Here is a 20,007-nt window from a genome sequence, read left to right as displayed (position 1 = left end):
CTTCCCGGCCACACTGCCGTTCTAGTCTTATCTGTCCATGGAATGGGGTGGAACAGACCCGAGGGCACCTGCTGCACCCACCAGGAACCCAGTCTGCAGATTTCTTCCCTGGCTCGCACCTCATGCGTGCACCTCCTCTGAGAATCCCTAACTGTCTCCCACAAATCAGTTGGGTTTATATCAGCCCCACTGCTCACTGGCTTCAGTGACACAGCCAGTCACTTTTTCAACTCAGCCTAATGATTTTGAGAATCTTTTCTGGTTCTAACAACCAAAGAACATAGGGAATTTCTTCATTTTTTTTGTTCTGTTATAAACGATAATTAATTCTTCCTTGGCAAACATGATACTTAATTAAAGCCCCTGGCCATTTTAGCTGCCTTCGAAGTTCTGAGAAAAACTTTCCTAATCTAGATGAAAACACCATCTGTTCCTTCCCTTTGGATTCTAGGGGCACATTCTTGCCTTAGGATGTCAAGGGGTCAAGGGGAGTTGGAAAATGTCATAGGTGTGACTGACTAACTCCATGCCTCCCCACTGCAGGGTGGCCTTGTATAAGCGTAACTTTGTTTGGCCTCAGTATTTGCCATCTGAGAAATGGATGCAACAACCACACTTAAGGTTGCTGAGAAGTTAAGATAACATCTTTGAAGTGTTTGCACCCCAGCACAGGTCTGAAAGCTGCCTGTTTTTTCTCTTTTTCTCTTGCCCAACAGCCATCTGCCTCTGATCAGGCTTCCTAAGATACTATTAGCCTTGGTACACATGGTACACATACTCACATGGGTACACACACACACACACACACACACACACACACACACCACCCCACTCCAATGTTCAGAACACTGTGAGCATTACCCATCCCTTCCTGAACTAAGGCTGGCAGAGCAAGATCAGCCTAGCCAGGGCTACCTCCTTCATTCCCAGCACCCACCCAGTCCTTTCTGAGTCAATGTTTTGAAGGAGTTTCAGGGGCAATACCTGGTAAGGAGAGGGCCCCAAGTGAGGTGACCGCTGCCAAGTCCCTTTCTTTGCCCCACCGAGTATCTGATAAGCCTCCATGTAGTTCATTCTCCTAAACACTTTGATAGGGTGCAGGGCCTGCAGTTGCCATGGAAACACCTTTTAAGTCCTCCTTACCCAAAGGGTTGTGCCAGTCCCCTGGGCTCTGGAGAAGAAAGGGAAAAAGAGACACCCATGGATAAAGAGACAGGAGAGGGAAGGCCATTGTGGGGTGGTGATGGGGGCTTATGAAGGGCTAAGCCAGACATGCTGTGCCCTTCCCTGGCAACGTGGCATCCGGCCAGGATGAGAGAAATCCATGCAGGAAGGTTCTAGAAGAGGAAGGTGGCAGGCAATCTTGAGCATATTTAGGGGGCTCCGGCGTCCACAGGACAGTTGGGAGCCATCTACTGGAGGCCGTAGAGTGTCTGCTGCTGTCAGGCGGCAGGTCAACAAGCCAGAGGCCCACACCCACACCTCCCATTTTTAAAAGCATTATCTCATCCCTTGTGCAGTGCACCAAGCTAAAGGCTGAGTGAGTCTGGATCCCTGCCAGAGCAATGATTTTTCTTTCTTTCTCTCTCTCTCTTTTTCTTTTTGCTACTACACTGTTCTGTGCTTGGCATATTTCTTAGCAATTGAACTTTTCTCTGGGAAGTGTATTAAGAGGAGGAAGCTGTTTCTTGAATAAAGCCATAGAAATTACAAGAAGCTTCATCAGACCCCCACATACAGTAGGGTCCTTAAGCAAGCAATGAGCTGATTCCAGAAAATCCCACTGGAAACAGGATCTACCAGCTCATGTTGCCACTTTCCCATGAACTTCAGTGTAGAAACCCTGGGATAGAGATGAGATTCCTCTCTCCCCTATACATACTATAAATCCAAGTTGAACACACTCAGCCCACTGTAAAGCAGCAATTAACACCCCGATTCCATCTGCTAGCTCACAGGTTAGGAGCATGTTCTAGGCTGAGCAAAACCAGAACTTGGCACCAACTAGCTGGGAATGTCACCGGGCTGGTGAGAGCAGAGAAAAGTTCAGAGGAATCTGGGTGGGGACCACACTCAGGAGAAAACCTTCCCAGGCCTCTCCAGCAATCTAAAGGATGCTTCCTAGCAATCCCAAGGACCCGGGAAGGGTGAAGGGTGTGTTCCTGCAGGTCCCAGGAAACCTCCATCAAGGGTGACTGCAGGTCACACAAACACCCTGGGCTGCCAAGTCCACTGACCTGGCCACCATAGCCACCTCCCAGATTTCCCCCAAGGCTGTCCTGGCCCCTCTCCAACCTCAGTTGCTTCCCCTGCCAGGTCACCACTCCTCCCTCTCCTCACCACAACACACTTGCAGAGTGGAATCCCTCACCCGAGACCCAGTGGAAAATTTCCTTCTCCTTCATGACCATACTTTAAACACACATGCCCCATTTTTCACCTCTGAATTGACACAGGCCAAGGACGGCCTCGTGTCCCACCCCTGCCCTGCAAACTCACAGCAGGGATATTGGACTGGGTGCTTTAGGGGCTGGAGAAAAGGGAGATTTTCTAGTTTCCTCTTCCAAACACAAGCGTCCCCAGCACTCTTCAGGCCATCTGGACAGTGGGCTCTGCTTCTTATCAAGTCTCTCTAATCAGCAAACAGTCTCTTTGAGACAATTATCACATCACAAGTGATGAGACCCTTGGCATCTTTGTTCTTTTGATGACAAATCTGCTTTCTCCCTTGCTCACTCTCCCTCCTCACATATGTTCAAGAAAAAAAATAATAACAATAACCTTCCTGTGAATTTTCACAGCTATGTGATCCCCTACAGTCACCTCAAGCCACCTATCGACACTCAGATGCAGTCCTCCCAGGGAGGGAGTCAAACCTACAGTTTTCTTCTGTGTGGTTCCCCACCCTCCCCCCCGCCCCCCTTTCTAGCCACCCAAACTTGGCAGGCAAGAAGGCCCAGCACTTGCTGGGCGAGCCTGCAGCTACGCTGGTTGAATCTCAAGGAAAAAAAATAAAGTTCAAGGGCGCGGGCGATAAGCAATCTCTGAAAGCTAGTTTTCTCTCGCAACTCCACCCGCACAAGTTGGCAACTTCTTGTAAAGAGTACTCGAGCTCCCAGCGCTTCAGTTAGCGTTCCAACTTTTCAGAACCTTCTCCCATCCTGCTCCTCCAGCTCTTTCTCTGCAAGAGTCAATGGGGAAATTTTCTAGATGTCAAGCAGGGACCACGTTCACTCCTGCCAGCCAGAGACCACTAGGACACTGCTTGGGTTCCCTCTAAAAGGCATCGCCCCACACAGAGTCCCTGCCCAAGGAAACCGAGTCGCCTGCTACGGCACGCAGCTTGCTTGGTGCCTCCTAAAGCGCTTACCTATGTCGGAGTTGCAGAAGGCATCCTGGGGATGGCTAGGCGAACATGTGCACGCCTCGGCGCCCCAGTGCCCAAGGCTCCAGCAGCCCAGGAGCAAGACAAGCCCAAGCCAGGGAGTCATCATCGTAGCTGCTGCTGTCCGCTGCGGGGACGGCTGCTCTTCTCTTCAAAGTTGCCGAGTGCTGGCGCGGATACTGCAGTCCGAGCTCACTCGCCAGATCTGACCTTGCACGCTGGGCAACTTTGAGCTCCGGGAAAGTGTCCTCCAAGTTGCTCAGCGGGACGGGTTGGGACTCCGCGAACTGGCGTTGGGTGGCTGGAGCACGCGTCCGCAGAGCCAGTGAGTGGCCTCCGGGAGAAGGATCCGGAACCAGAGCGGAGAAGCGGGAGAAGAAGCTTCCCGGTGCTGGTGGCTGCCTGCTGCCCACTGTGCGCAGAGTCCAGGGCTGCAGAGTGATATAGGGGCACCAGGGGGACCCAGCCCCTCGGGAGCTCGGGGGCCGCCCCCTCCGACCAATGGCAGCGCCGCATTACCTCATCGGCCCTCCAAAAAAGGGGCGGGGCCGGGGGGCGCGGGGCGACAGGGAGGGGCCGGCCCGGACTGTTCAGATCCTTATAGGGAATAATGCGGTTGTGGGCACTTGAGTGGGTGGGCTGGGCGCGTCCTGGGACAGTGTGCGCTGAAGCGGTGCCCCAAAGCCCCATTGCCCTACGCCCACAGGCACTCCCTAGCTCCTTCGACCCAAACAAGTCTCCACTCCCAGCCACTCAGAGAGGCAGCACAGTCCCTTCCTTCCCTGGGACCCAGGTGGCCCCCGCGATGTAGAGTCCTTGATCCTGCCTCCTGGAAAAAGTCTAGAAGGAAGCCTCAAAGAAAATTTCACCTTCCTACCTTGCCTAGAGAGAGCAGAGAGTAAGAAGAAACACCTGGGTAGATGACATTTTCTCAGCACCGCCACCCCACCACCACCCCTCTGCCTTTTGGAACTGGCTACGGTAGTTGTCACTGGGGGGGGGGGGTTAATGGAACCGTGGAATCATTCACCAAACGCTGTTCTGGACTCCAAGCAAAGCCCTTGCAGCCAGGGTGATTGTACTAGAGCTACGAGGAAGCTAGAATAGATACAAACCTAGGTCAGAATGACTAAGAGGGTGTTGCTTTCTGTGGGACAGTGGGAGAAGAGTTCTCTGAGCTGACATCATGCAAGGAGACGAGCAAGTGGAAAGGCCTGGCTCGCCTTTGAAGGACAGAATATAGAATAAACGGGGAGTATGATAGCACGTCTCGCTGGTGGCAGACAGCAGTCCTTCCTTCAGCAAGGAACTTGGAAGTTAAGCAATCCAAAAGTAGAATTAAACCAGATCCTGGAGAAAACTATCCCGGATCCTGGATAACTAACTGTAAACGAAGAGTATTGGTAATGTTATTTAAGTGGCCTCTTGATTGTGATATGTGCCTGTGTGGTATACACACTATTGTTGCTTTGTCTTTTTGAGACGTGTCCAGGCTGACCTTGAAACCAAGATCCTCCCGCCTTGGGCTCCCCACTGCTATTGACGGAGGTGCAGTACCACACCTGACCTATGCTATATGTTTTTAAAAACAGGATTCCCATACTCTATTCCTTATAGTAAGGAAAGCAAGGACAGGTGTCACGTGCACCTTCTAGCTGAGGAAACAGGCCCAGAAAGGGGGCGCTCCTGTCACACTCTCTCACCGCCTGCTCATACAAAAGAGACAGATGCCCCTGGACTTAGCAGCAGTTCAATCTAACTGACAGGGTTCTTATTGCAATCTCCTTTTCTTTCCTGCCTTATGTTCTATTATGATTTTGAAGGTGCTGTGTGTTTTAGGTACAGAAATGCTGAAAACTTGCAACAAAAAAGGAAAACGCAAGAGAACCCCTTGGACTGTCCCCCCCAAGAGACTCTTTATAATGACAGAACAGAGAGTATTGTGATAACATTATTTTTGATTGTACTTCCCTTGTTAGACTATTTTGTATCTTTTATTGGTGTGGGCACTGCTGTTACTTTGAGGCAGGGTCTTATCATGTAGTCTAGGCTGGCTCTGAACTCTCAACCCTCCTGCCTCAGCCTCCCAAATGCTTCCCAGAATGTTCTGTAAACTCTTCCAAGCCGTTCTAACTATAGAGAAGAGGACCCAGCTCCCATATCTTTCTGTCTTCTCCCCAATCAGCTCTGAAAGCCCCCACCTCTTTCATTCTGTTCCATGGTGCCATGGCCCCCTTATTGTTCTTCTAGCCCCATCTCCTGGAATATGGTTATATTATTTCCCTTCCTGGTACTCGGAGGCCTGGCACATTAGGCCATGATGCCTTTTAGCCCTCAGAAGATCCCAGGAGACTTAAGTGTGGATATAGCCAGTAACCACTTGAGGTCTGAGCCTTGGACACTACGGGGCCACTCTGAGGAACTAGGTTGAATGAGGGCATACTTGGTAGGATTTGAGAGATTCGCTGAACCTTGCACCGTGCCGGTCATGTGGAAGGCTTTAGAGGAGCTTGTAGACAAATCCACTCGGGATAAACATCTTACAGACTAGAGGCCCTCTCTCCTCTGCTTCCCTATTACAAGACCATTTTGTCCAAAATGCCATTTGCTTTTTCTCCAAGAGAGAGCCTTTTCCGGAATGCAAAACAAGTGCCAAGCAACTACTTTCTGCTACATGTCACAGAGCAGATTCCTCAGAGAGGCCATCTGAAGTGTGTCTTTGTTCCCACAGCTACTTCCTGCTCAAAGTATAGGTGTCCTTGGATTATTTCCCTTTCTGAAAGGGGCTAATTTAGGCTCATTTCCTCTTGATTCTTCTCCTTTGGCTCGCTCAGATTTTAGGGGTTTCCAAGAACACACAGAGCATCCTGGGTCAGGAGTCTTCTCTTCTGCCTGGACTGAGATGACCTTCTCTCTCCACCTCTGCAACACCAGCTTAGTCATGACCCTGGGAACCAGACAGAGGATGCTCCCTGAGTCCTCATGTGGGTCTTGCAAGCAGGTGGACCTTGTAGTCATCAATCTGGACATTAGGTTGTCCACCAGACTAATAATATGTAAGGATTTCTTTTTCTAGTCCGTTTAGTGGACAAGATTGAGTGGGCTTGGAGCTTGGGTAAGAGTGAAGATAATGGCCCTCCTGCTTTCTTCTGGTAGCTGAGAACAATGGCAGATTTGCAAATCTAGGGGGAGCCAGAAGAAGCTTCAACAGGCACCTGGCTTGTTCTCAACCTACTAGGCTCACCCGGTCCCTCTGTTGGAACTTTCCTAGGGAAGGTGAGGGCCTGTCTGATTCCCGTGCATCGAATTTCAGAGGGTAGAGCCTATAGGAGGCATTTGCTTGGACTTGTAAGGGAGATACGAAGTTGCTCAGAGACTGCTCATCTTCGAGGAGGAAAGAACTTCCCTAGCTTCCCACAGTCAGCTACAGGCAGAGCCAAGTTCATGCTGTGAACACTGATTCCTTGGCTTCTACCTACATCACGTCTACATGGCTAAGTCTTCCTTGATAGCACATGTGATAAATGTATTTCCACACCCCTCAGTTGGCTCCCTGAGAGCTACCTACACTGCTTAGGAGTTCTTGGCTACACCAAAAGACCCTTCTGAGCTGACCAGTATTATATAGTGCTATGTGACTAAGCGGGTTTGTGTTTGTGTTTCCAACAGGCCACTTCCCTTGTTCAGACACTAATCTCCATGTTTATTAGATATAAAGTTAAACTTTATGATTCCCAGCAAGATGCCCCTTTAGTGATTTTTTTTTTTAAAAAAAAGTCTACCATTCCCTGAGGGATTTGCAAAAAAATGAGGTAAATGGCTGTGTAGGGAAAATAGATCTTACTGTGTGAGCAGGTTTGACACCAAACTAACATGCCCAAGACTGAGGCCCATCCACCACATGCTAGGTCTTTTTTTTTTTTTTTTTTTGCATTCCCTTCCTACTCTGTCTTCCAAGGCACAGGGCTTAAAACAAAGAATGCCAGTGGAGATTGTGATGATGACAGAGAAGAGGAAATTTGGGGTCTTCTTTTGAGTAGAGCCTCTGATAGTTACCAATTCATCTTTCTGGTTTTCTTTTGGATTGGAGGCACTAAAGGGTCTGGAACAAAATTTACTGGACTTTTATGCCCTTTCAGCCTCAGCCTTTTATAGGGTTCCCCACCACGCCTTATTCTTTTCTTTTCGCCTGTAGCTGACTCTAGTGTGGCTGTTCATCTGCCCGTTTCCCTTCCTGAAGTGTAAGGCCCCTAAGGATAGAGCTTTGACAACAGGGTTCAGTTCAGTTACGGCTGATTGGATCTAAATGTCCGTACTAGTCCAGCGGCCCAGTGTTGGGCTCGGAGGAGCTCATTGAGTTTATCCCGCTGACTAATGCTAGGGGGCGCTGTAAGCCAGAAAACATGGCTCTCTGAGCCTTCAGCCTGCCAGTCTCATTGAGAAGCCAGGAGAGGGACCTTGAGTGGGTGAAGTGAAGCCTTCCCGTATCATAGCCACAAAGCTCTCAGTCAGCATCCCGTCTGGGTACACAGCTGCCCAAGTTCTTCTACCCCTGGGCTGAGGCTTACTTGTGAATCACTGATTTGGGGGCCATGGGGGAGGTCTGGGAAAACAGCTGAGGATGCCACAGTGCTACTCATCCAAGTGGCGCTCCGGAAGTTCAGCGCGGAGAAGGTACCGACAAGCCTAGGTACCTCAGCTTCCCTCCTCCCCAGACCCTAGTTACAATGCCTTTCCCCCAAACCCGCAGTCCATGTGAAAGTCATTATATTCAAAATAGCCTTTTCCAAGCAACAGACACCCTGGTCCACCCATCACCAGGAGCCGTAGCCAGACCCTCAGCAGAGCTGCTGCCCAACATGGGGCAATTAGGAGCCTAAGAAGGTGGGTGCTTCAACTTCACTCTGTGTCTGGTACCAGCGGGGAGTAAACACCTTTCCCGGTTTCCATCTGGAATCGATTTCAGGGCAGTAAAATTGGAGGGCGTTCCTCACCCCAGCTCCCCCACCCCCCAGCCCTGCCAGGGAAGTGAAGACCCCGGCTGTGTTCACGTGAATGCTGAGGTTTTCGCATTTCTTTCCATAGACAGCTATTCCCAGGAATTTTAAGCCAGAAAACACATGTGTGCGGTAGAGACATTTTGTGTCCTGTGTTTTCTGGGGTGGTGGGAAATGGGAAGTAGAGTTAAATATTCCAGTTCTTGGTTTTCTTTTAATGACCGTATGTTGAGGCAGTCAATTATTTTTGCAGAGGATAATGTGAGGTGGTGGAGAACTTCCCCACAGGCCTGGTTTAATGCGTTCCTTATGCCTTTGGGGTTCCTGCATTTTGCCGTTAATAATGAGGAGCTAGCTCCTCGGTGGCTTTTCTGAAGGTATGGGGCTCAGCCCCACACAGGGTTGTCTCAGCCAGCCATCACTGCTGGGGCTCAGGGAAAGGGTAGGATGGACACTGGTCAGGTTCCTACCACACCCGGCTGGAGATCGTGTTTCTGCAGAAGGACTGTGAGCTCACCTTGGTGGAATCTAATCTGACAACTGGAACTGGCTTGTCTTATGGTGGAGAACCCAAAGGTTGTGACACTGTGAGTCACAGCCTTCTTGATACCCTGGCTGTGGAAGCTCCTCTGCCCCCTGGCCGGTCACTTTCCACCTCTCTTCAGGTACCTTCTCCCTCGGTGGCAGACTTCCCGCTCTTCTGTTTTCTGTGCTTGGATTCTTGCCTTCCCTTCTAACCTCCCCTGCCACCTTGCCGAATTCCACCTTCTCTCCTGGCCTTGACTGGCCACTGGGCTGTGTGCAACGGAATGAGATTGACAAGATAGTGGTGTCCCTCTGGTCTCCTGACCTCCCTGTTCATCCCCCGCCCTCCCTCCCCCCGTGACAATTTCACTTGCAAATCCCATGACCTAATCAGACTCCAGTTGTCCTGAACTCACTGTCTTCTTCCTTCTGTCCCTTTCAGCATGACTCATCCCCTCTAATGACATCACCGTTCACCATGTCCTAGAGAGTCTTGAACGGGACATCTCTCCTAGCCATCCATCCGCCTTTCCCACTCCCACTGTTCCCACCCTTGACTGTACCCTGAAGAGTCTTTCCAGACACTGTCAACAGACCCATAACTGGCCCTGTTGTCCAGAGTCCTGTTCTACCCAGTTCCTCTCTTGCCTTGCGGTTACCCACCATCATCTCAATATAACCCCGAAGTTATATCGTGCTAGGCTGTGTTTCAAGTGATCAACTCACATCCCATGGCTTTCCGAATAAAGTTTTAAACTCCAAAGACGTACAAGCTCCTCTTTGGCCTGCTTCTTCCCATGACACCAGGCTGCAACCGGAGGTGACATCATTCATGGAGAACATCATGGGACTGCCACCCCGTAGTTACACAGCTGCAGACAGACCTACGTCTCTGTTACCTCAGTGCCATCTTGCGCCATTTTATGATTCCCGCCCTCCCTCCTCCACCTTATCTTCCATGAATCAGCTAGAGCCACCAGCTTCTGAATATCTGCTGATTCTCCTGTTTCCTCATGCTCCACTTGCAATGGGTTGTTCAGCTGTCCATCTGGGCCCCTCTCACTCTCTGCTCTTCCTATTGGTTAAAATGTCTGATTCTTCCCTAGAGCCGAGCATACCTGGATGCTTCTCAAATGCCCAGTGTGGCACCTACACACAGTAGGTACTTAGCAAGTACTGAAAGAAGAGACTGACCAATGACTTGAGGGGAAACGTATGTGTTTTGGGGGGTATCAGTATCGCCATCACAAATCCACCTTGGAAGTTTCAAGGACCCAACTCCTTGAACTCAGATTCTCAGAGAGGTTTCTAGAGGTGAGCAGTCTTATGGGTACAACCAATTAATTCATAAGCATCAGCAAGCCAGCCAGCCACAATTCCACTGCCCTTACTCCTACAAGACTGATGATTAAGAGGCAGGCTGAGACCCCATGTCGAAGGGACCCCTTATTATTCTGATACTTGAAGAGAGCCCCATGCCACCCCACCAGGAGAGCATGTTGGGTTGGTGGGTATGGAATTAGAATATGGATTGAGGTCATCCTAAGAGGAACTTCTGGACAAAACCCTTTGAGATTTTCTTTATTTTTAATTACATATTTTTTAATTTATTGTGTACAATAGCACACATGTAGCAGTCAGAGGATAACCTGTGAGAGTTGGTTCTCTCCAGCATATGAATCCTGAGTATCAAACTTTGGTTGTCAGGCTTAGTGTCAAGTGCATTTACTCCCTAAGCCAGCAACCACCCCTTTAATTTTCTTTCTGATGGAAGAAGCAGTGTCCACTGCTAAAAGTCCATCTCACTGGTTGCTGACGGATGCTGGACTCACAGCCCCAACTGCGGGGTCACTTTGCTCTTAATCCTTTGCTTAAGATCCATCATGCCTTCATCTTTCCACAGACATTTTTGGCTCTGGAAATATTGAAATTCTTTGGCTTCTGAATTGTTTGCAGGTACTTTTGATGGAAACAAAACGTCTAAAACTGAAGCTTCTAGAAGAACAACCTGTTCTTGCCTGTCATGTAAATTTCTTTGAATTTGACCATGGGGCCTTGTTTTTAAAAGCAGTGTCTCTCAAGACATTCTTGATGACAATGAATTTGCCCAAGAGGCCATTCACAAAGTGTGTTGTAGGCATGAGGTAACATTATTTATAAACTTCTACAAAGAGCTTGTGTTTTCATGTCTTCTTCAGCCTTCCCTACCGTAAATAATAGATATTTTACGTGTGTGTTTGTGTGTTGCACATGGTGTGGAGACCCAAGGTTGACAAGAATTCTCTTGTTACTATCAAACTTATTCTTTGAGACAGTGTCTTTCCTTGACCCTGGAGCTTCCTGATTCAGGCGGGCTGGCCAGCCAGTGAACTGTTTATCTCTGTTTCCCCAGCACTGAATTTACAGGCCTGTGCCATGCCCAGCTTTCTTCCATTACTGCTAGGGCTCTGACTTTAGGTACCCATGCTTACACAGTAAGCCCTTTGTTTTTTGAGACATCTCCCCATCGCTATATGCCAATCTAGGAAACTGAGGCTCAATAAAGACATTTTGCTATTTGTTTTTCTTTCTTTCATATCCATCTTTTAGGCTTTTTTTTTTCAGAGTCTTCCACTTCTCTAACATTTTTCCTTCTTTCACCCATCCTCCTTATGCTTGCTGGGGTACTGAAGAATGGGGTCCTGGAGTCCCTGGGGTATGCCAGGGCTCTCTGACATTGGCTCAGTAGAATCCATGGCAGCATTTTTTTACAGTTCTCTGAGTCAATTGTAAAACATAGTCATGATTAAAATTGTAATTGCAAAAACCAACAATTAAATAACTTGTATTCAAAGCAAGGGCAATTAACATTAAACTTCATCACTTCCTAATCACAGATACTCCTTGACTTACAATGAGGATATATCCAAATAAACTCATCATTAGTTTAAAATGTCATAATCCCAACTGCATGTGATATACCTGACCCACCAAACACTGAAGCTGAGTCACAAAGACGTAGCAGAGAGTTAGTAGCTCACTGTCATGATGGGAGGCTGTTAGGGTTTGTGTTTACTGTTCATGCCCAGCATATCAAGAGAGAATCTTACTGAGCTTCAGCAGCTCTGAAGGAAATGATGAAAAATGTGAAATCTGGAGAATGGTTTCTACTGAGAAAGTATCATTTCCCCCAACATCTTCAGGTTAAAAAGAGAAGAAACCATGAGTCAAGTTGTCAGAAGACAAGAGTGTGTGCATTTTACTGCCTCAAGGTCAGCACTCCAGAAATTATTTCCATTGATTTTTCTCTACGTGGTAGTGGCATTACACAGTGCTCTGCTCTTGTGCGTTTTCTCAGTTCTGCAATCGGTGACACCACAAGGTAACCTGGAACTGACTGTGATGGGAGTGTTTACACCACAGAAATTGGTCAGCACTGCAAACCAGGGCTTCTTGGCTCAGAGAGCCACTTGTTGGATATTCGTAGGTTCGCTGTTGCTATTATTTCCTAACAGTAAAACCCTGGGTAAATCATTTTATATCCTTGTGCCTCAGTGTCCTTTTCTGTAATATTGGGATAACATTAGTCTCTATCTTGAGGGGTCATGAATAAATGAACTGAGACATCAAAAGGATGTGTTGGAATGCTTGGCACTAGCTTAGCATCATTGAACAGCCGCTGTCAACATTATTCAGTCAGGGTTGTCATCAAACGCTGTCTCCCTCCTGACCTGGATGGCATTTATTCATGGTGACCCAACTTAAATCTTATCACACTGTGTTTGGATTGTCACCCTCTGGGCTTATTAATTATTTTTTTCCTTACCATGTACCTGGCAGAAATGAGGAAAGATTTGTTTTGACCTCGGATTTCAGGGAGCATGGGTCCATCTAGGCAGGCAAGGTATGGTTTCTGAGAGACTTTCTCCACAATGATAGGAGTTTGTGGTGTGGCTTGTTTTGTTTTGGAAGATTGGGAAGCAGAGGGATCAGAGCAAAACCAGGATCGGGTATCAGCTGCAGGGCCTGCCTTCAGTGATCCACTTCTGCTAGGTAGGCCCCACGTCTCCAAGGTTGCTCAACCTCCTGAAACAGTGCTACCTGCTGGGGACCAAAGGTTCAAATAGACAAGCCTGTGGAGGGCATTTCACATTCAACCCATACTGCTGGGTCCTGCCTGTCTTTATTCAGGATTGTCTTGGGCTAACTGAGTTTTCAGTTCTGAGCACATAATTTAATGTCTGATACACAGCACGTCCTTAGCACACTGGGGTAACAAACTGATCAGAGGCTACTGAAGAATCAAGAGAAATCGGAGGGTTCTCTAACCACACAGCAACAACACTCTAGGGATTTCCTTTCCACACTAGAGAATCGCTGGAATACTGTGCCTGGGTTGTTCCTTTTATAAGAATGATATCATGAAGTCATTCTCATATTTCAGGAGCTGAAAGCCTCCTGACTTGGTGCCCAAAGAGACCCACATTGCCCACTGGTCTCTGCTTTATCACTACGCTCTCTCCATGTATGATATAGAGTCCAATGAAGTCTTCAGCCTGTCCAGAGAAGCATGACCAGTAACTTTCCAAACTGCTTGAAGGTGCCTGGAAATGTTTCTGCTTCAGGTATTTACAAGGGAAATAAAGAATTTGATGTCTTATCAATACACGCTGGAAGAGACTGAATTTGCCTGAGGTGCTTTTTGAGACCTGGGAGCCTGTGATTGGAGGCTGGTGACAGGGAGGAGGAGGGGAGAGCCTGGGGCATGGAGAAAATATTTTTTTTTCTCCTTTTGGCCTGTTGTTCCTTTGAACAAACGTGTTTCTGGCTTATGCAACTCCCAGTAATTAAAATGGCTCGAATACTTTGCATTTTTACAGTAACTTGAAGGCGGCTCAGAGGCCTGGAGCTGGAGCCAACTTGTGGGGGGCCCTGGCAGTCTTATGATGCCTGTGCCTTGGCAGGGTAGAGGTGCTGGCATCTAGCTAGGGGAGAGGAGAGGGGAAGTGAAAGGGGTCATAATTTGTGTCAACATCGCTCCCCTTTCCCTGGACAGGCACCCAGGCGTATTCCCCTGAGAAGGAAGGTCACCAAGGGCTACTCTTTTCCCCCCCCCCCCCAAGGGCTACTCTTGAAAGTATGATAAATGGTGCCTAGGGCTGATAAAGAATTTCAGGTGATAAGATTTCCCTTTCCAATACTGCCAGTGTATCACATCCTACAGTAAGAACCCACTTAGTATTTGATTTAAAAGTTAGATGAACCTAGGCCTAGTGGTCCATGTCTGTATTATCAACTACTCCTGAGGCTGAGACAGGAGGATTCCAAGTTTACGGCATTGCCAGTGGATCTTCCCACCACTCCCAGTGACTGGGGGTGTTTAGTTCTACCTCACATGGTCTTGACCAGTGATTTGTATACACTAGGAGCTCAAACCTCTATTTGTGCCAGTGAAAGCCATCTGCATGCATGTATTCTCTTGTACCAAGGGGAAAATTGTTGGCATTATTTTGAGGATACACCTCCTGCTATATGCTTAGGCCTGCTGTGATTTGCTATTCTGCCAAAGGACTTGGGTCTCACATAAGCCAGGGATGTATTGTAGAGTTCCAAAAGTTGGTAGGTAAGAGGCAAGTCTCCATTGTCACTAGTTCCGTGTTGCTGTGTGGCAATGTATCAGGAACTTTGTGGTTTACAACACTGTATTTTATCCTCTGACTTCTGTGAGTCAGAAGTTCAGACATTGCCTCACTGGGTCTTCTATAGGACTAAAATCAAGATGGTGGTACCCAGGGCTCTCGTTTCCTGTGGAACTCCAATGAGGAAGGATCTATTTCCCTACCTATGTGTTTGTTGACAACTTTGAGTTCCTCGGTGTGACGGTTTGAATGAGAATGGGCCCCATACACTCATATATTTGAATACTTGGTCCCTAGCTGATGGAACTATTTGGGAATGATTAGGAGTTGTGTCCTTGTTAGAGAAGGTGTGGTACTGGGGAGTGGGCTTTGAGGTCTAGAAAGGTTCCTGCTATTCCCAGTGCTCTCTCTCTCTCTCTCTCTCTGCCTCATGGTTGTGGGTCAAGATGTGACTCTCAGCTGTTCCTTCACGTGCTACCATGGACTCCACTGAGGCCGTAAGCCAAATTAAATGCTTTCTTTTACAAGTCACCTTGGTCATTGTGCTTTATTACAGCAATAGAAAAATAATTAAAATATACCCAGTTTCCCCTTGGTTGTGGTCCATAGACAGCTTCTCTGTGGGACAAGCTCCTTCCTCAAAGCCAGCATGAAAGAAATTCTCCCAAGGCAGGCATTGCAATCATGTTCACAGAGGCAAGCGTTGCAATCATGTTCACATAACCATGTATATCTTGTCACCCTGGCTGTGTTCTGTTCATGCCACAGTCTCTGCCACACTCGGGAAAGGGGAATTACACAGAATATGAATGCCAAGAGCAAGATTCATGAGGGTTACAAGAGCCCACTCTTCAGTCAGAGTAATTAGAATGCAGAAACCCCTGGAAACTGTGGAGTTCAGAGAGTAGCTGTAAACAGTTGCTGTGGTTGAGGCAGTAAACATTCTTAAGCTCTCTTTAAATCAGATGTTTTGTTTATTTGTTTGTTTTAATTAAACTGACAGCCTCAGGGCTTGATTTGGTTTGAGCACAGCACTGGTTTTTGATAGACATTCAGAACATTTCACATTCCCAAATTCTCCTGAAACCTTGGGACCTCTGGGCCCACTGGATTTCATTCTCTGAGGTCTAGAAGAAGCAGCTGCCCAGGCTCCAAAACAAGAATACTCTGCTTACTGAAGCGATTTGTTCCCATTTCTCTGAGAGGATACTACAGGCTGCTCTCTCTCTCAGTCTTACTGTATGCAGGCCCCATGCTGCATCACAGACCCCTGGGAGAAGCAGCCAGGCAACTTAGACCTATCATCAAGGCAGAAGTGAAAGACAAGACAGACCTTAGTGATCATCCAAAGGATCCCAAATATAGGAAGTAGTCCAGGGTCAGGGCTAGCATCCATTGAGAGCTAGGACAGGGCACCTCTCCCTGTGGGTCTTTGGTTCCTAAACCTGCTAACTGAGCAAGCATCCAGTCCTGCCGACGATAGGAGATTCGAATGGCTTCCCAGAAACTGGAGAAACAACCACCTGGACCATCCTCCAGGCTCACAGACAGAGGGAAACCAGCTTCCTTCTGTAGGTATGTGACAGACTGGAGTCCTGTCTCTTTTCCTTCTTGCCATGGAATGTTCCTTTCAGAAACAATATTGCAAGAGGAAAGCCAGCCCTCTGAGATGGTGGAAGGGGAGAAAAGTGTCCCTGTGAGGTATGGAGTCCATTCGTTTGCACTGCTAGAATGGTTGGTCATTCTGTGATCGACTGAAGAGAGAGGGGAAGGGAAGTGTGTGTTGCTGCAGATCCACCCAGAACATAAGCTTCTCTACATAGGAATCCCAGGCAGGCCCCAGAGAAGGGAAACCATCAGAGAAGACCATTAAATATCAATTATACTATGGGCAGTTAACAATGAAATTAATAACTGGTACCTTGCTAGTGCATACTATGGCCCAGACACTAATAAATCCCTTAAGTCTCAACCTAGCCCCATGGGGTCAGCATATCCACCCTTCCTAATTTGTGGGTGCAAATACTAAAACCCAGATAGATTAGAGAATGTGCCTAAGTCCACACAGCTCATCTGTGGCAGGATCCAGAGAGCCATTCAATCCTGCTTTAAGATCTGGACTTTCAACTTCTACTTAGTCCATCATACAAGGAAATTGTTGAGCATAAACTTGTATAAGGCACCATATTAGCACAACAGAGAAACAAGGAAAGATGACAGAATCAGGAGGAATGGCTTCCCAGCTTGTGTGCTTGCTGCTACAGGGCCTTGGGCAAGAATGTGAGCTACAGTGTCTTACACAGCTTGGTGTCTCCGGCTTCAGATTTTAACCTTCCAAACAGAGCTGGCTTCCATCAGTCTATGAAGCTGGGTCCTGGAAGATAATAAGGTGTTAGTTCATTGACTTTCTAGAATCCCATTGTCTCTTCCAAAGGCCATTGGCTGATAAAAATAAGTAAATAAATAAATAAAATTTTAAACAGGACGGAAGAAGACAAGAAGAGAGAAGTAAAGTGAGATGGTGGAGAAGAAACACACACACGAGAGAGAGAAAGAGAGAGAGACAGAGACAGAGACACAGAGACACAGAGACACAGAGACAGAGAGACAGGGACAAACCTGGCTTTCCATGTACACTGACAACTACACTAAGCACTTACCCTACGCTTACTCTCTTTACTCTCTTCTTTATCCCAAATAATCAGAACCTTAAGTCCAAAGAAACCAAATAGAGGAAGCTCAGTACCTACCTAGTCTAAGGCCATGCAGCTTGTACAAGGTCACACGGCTGGGATGTGGAGCCAAGATTCCAAATTGGTAAGGTCACTTTAACCACCAGGCTCATAGCCAGTCACAAAAACAGTGGCTGTTTGAGGTCCAGGTGTAATCCCTTCATTGCAAAGCTGTCTGTTGCAAGATGTCCAAGGGTGGAGATGCGGACAGTTTCCGGGGTCCCCAGCCAACAGTTCTCAGCTAACACTTAGGTGGGAAATACCAGAGACCGCGGAGATGTGAAGAGAAAAGCAGGGATACCAACAATGTGCTGCTATGTGAAAATAACTAGAAAATGAAAGGTTTGGTTGGTACCAGCCCATAGCAATGAAGTATAACATGTCCAAATGCCAGCTTCTTCTTCAGGGTCTCCTCATATGGTAGTTGCTTGGGCTAAATGTACCATAGCCAGGCAGAGATGACATGCTCGGCAGAAAAGGCTGGCTGTGTGGTCTTAGACAGGTCTCTAGGTGTTTCTGACCCCTAAGCTCATATAGTTGAACACATGGTCCCCAGTTGGTATCACTGGGTAGGGAGGTCATGGGACCCTTGAGGGAAGAAGTGTGTCACCCAGGTAGGCTTTGAGGGTTTATTACCCTGCCCACTTCTGTACTTCCTCTCTTCTTCCTGCTTGTGGATGGAAAATGTGAATGAGGTAGCTTTCTGCTCCTGCTATATGCCCTGTCTCCCATCCCCCATGGACCCTATCTCTCTGAAACCATAAGCCAAAGCTGACTCTCTTGTCCTTAAATTGCTTTCTGCCATCATGGTATTTTTTTTATCACAACAACAGAAAAAAGCTAATGCATTGCCTGTCTCCTCCTCAGTAAGATGAAGGAGTCACTGTAACTGAATACATTCTGTGGTTCAGGTGGGACTGGATCTGAGCCCAAAAATCTGTAGGGAAGGTAGCTGGGTGTGGTTTCTGGGAGACTGGATTTAACTTTGAAGAAATGGCCTCATGAAACTAGGGATCATACCATGGTCATCACTGGGGTCCTGGGAAGTGGCTTCTGTAAGGGCTTAGGAACTTTTCTGTGTGTACTGGGGGATGGGGAAAGTTGATTTTTTAACACTGGTGCCTCTACCTATCTCAGAGCAATAGTTAAGGCAGATTTACCATGTCCTGGAAGGCCACTTTGAATGCTTTTTAAAAAAAAATTTATTTAAAATAAATATAATAAAATAAATAAATATAAATTAAAATAAAAATATTTTTAAGTGTATGTATGTATGTATGTGTGTGTGTGTGTGCATGTATGTGCATGCACAAAAGCGTGCGTGCTCATGAGTGTGGCATGCACATACAGAGGCCAGATGCATCGAGTCCTCCTGGAGGTCATTGTGAGCCACCCAGTGTGGGCACTAGGAGCTGAGCTTTGGCTCACTGGCTGGACAGTAAACACTCTGAATCAATGAACCATCTATTCAGCCCCGATCTTACACCTCCTCCTTGAGCGCACTTTGCAGTTTGCTAAATGCTTTTCATAGTTCCTTTCCATTTAATCCTCATGGGACCCCAGAGGAGGCCGTCGAGAGTAGTGCGCAGGGAGGATGGCAACCAGTGACCCAAGAGAGTATTTACTTAAGTGCTAAGGTGTGGCCCAGGGCAGGAACAGAGCCAGACCCCTTCATTCCCAGCCTAGCTCCGTCAGGCACCAGCTGCATAAGGCAAGTTAATCACTTCTCTAGCTGCACGGAGATACCAGTGTCTGCTTCTCAGGCTACTGTGAACATAGAATGAATACTTAAGCACATAGAAAGTCAGTGTGTGTGTGTGTGTGTGTGTGTGTTTGCATGCACAGGCATGCATACATGCACTTGGAGGGCGGAAGACAACCTCAGATGTTGCATCTTTCTATTGCAATAGAATTTCTCATTGTCCTGTAACAGGCCCCTGAAGCTTGACCGGGTTACCAGGAAGCCCTGGCACTCACAGGTCTCTGCCTTCCTGGTATTGGAATTACAAGCATTTGCTACCACACCAGTTTTGTTTTGGTTTTTAAATGTGGGTTTGGGGCATCTAACTCAGGTCCTCAAGTTTTCAAAGCCAGCACCTCACTAAGCTACCTCCCAAGTTCTGCGTTCGTCATTTTAAATGTTTATTGAGATATTGCACATACTCTTTTCCTGGGCTGCAGTAGTAAAATACCACAGACTAGGTGGCAGAATGCTTCTGGAGGCCAGAAGTTCACAGTGAGAGGAGGAAGGGCTGTGACTCTCTGTAATCTCCAAGGAATGACCCTTGACCTCTTCCAGCTTCTGGAAATGCTACACACTTGGCCTTCCTTGATTAGGAGATATTGATTCCCTGATTCTAATCGCTGCCTTCTTGGTCACACGTCACTCTCTGTGTCTACGTCCAAAGTTTCTCCTCTTTTAAGGACGCCCATCACTGAATTCAGGCCCATGCTAATCAATCTGACCTCATTTTAACTCTATGGCATCTGCAAAGATTCAGTTTCCAGAGACACTCTGTAAGGCAGACTCGGGCTTGACTATTTCCTTGGGGACCACATTTAAACTCCTACCAAGCACCCTTAGCTTCCTTTATGCTCAGGATAAGCTCAGAATCCAGCCGTGTGTGCATTAAGTCCTTTCTTTCTTCTCCCTTCTGATATACCTTGAATTTGCCTTTGTCTTGTACCTCAGATCCCGTTCCTTAGGCCTCTTGGTCCTTGCTCTAGCTGGTGCCCATACCACCTGTTCC

At 47.6% G+C, this 20,007-nt stretch overlaps 2 protein-coding genes across 3 annotated transcripts in view; one reads left to right on the top strand and one right to left on the bottom strand.

The window, feature by feature from the left end:
- The window catches only part of Timp3 (TIMP metallopeptidase inhibitor 3), a 48,462-nt gene extending 44,643 nt beyond the window's left edge, over nucleotides 1-3,819 (bottom strand). Inside the window, exon 1 of the mRNA XM_005358263.2 lies at nucleotides 3,371-3,819. Within this exon, the coding sequence (XP_005358320.1) occupies nucleotides 3,371-3,494 (124 nt within the window). The 5' untranslated portion in view covers nucleotides 3,495-3,819. The remainder of the gene's footprint in view (nucleotides 1-3,370) is intronic.
- Syn3 (synapsin III) overlaps nucleotides 1-20,007 on the top strand; it is a 391,824-nt gene that overhangs the window by 181,635 nt on the left and 190,182 nt on the right. The gene's annotated exons all lie outside the window — the stretch shown is intronic.

The sequence above is a fragment of the Microtus ochrogaster genome, chromosome 24 (assembly GCF_000317375.1).
Source record: "Microtus ochrogaster isolate Prairie Vole_2 chromosome 24, MicOch1.0, whole genome shotgun sequence".
Classification (NCBI taxonomy): Eukaryota; Metazoa; Chordata; class Mammalia; order Rodentia; family Cricetidae; genus Microtus; species Microtus ochrogaster.
Note: the sequence above shows the minus strand (reverse complement) of the source record. Positions and strands in the feature narration are given on the sequence as shown.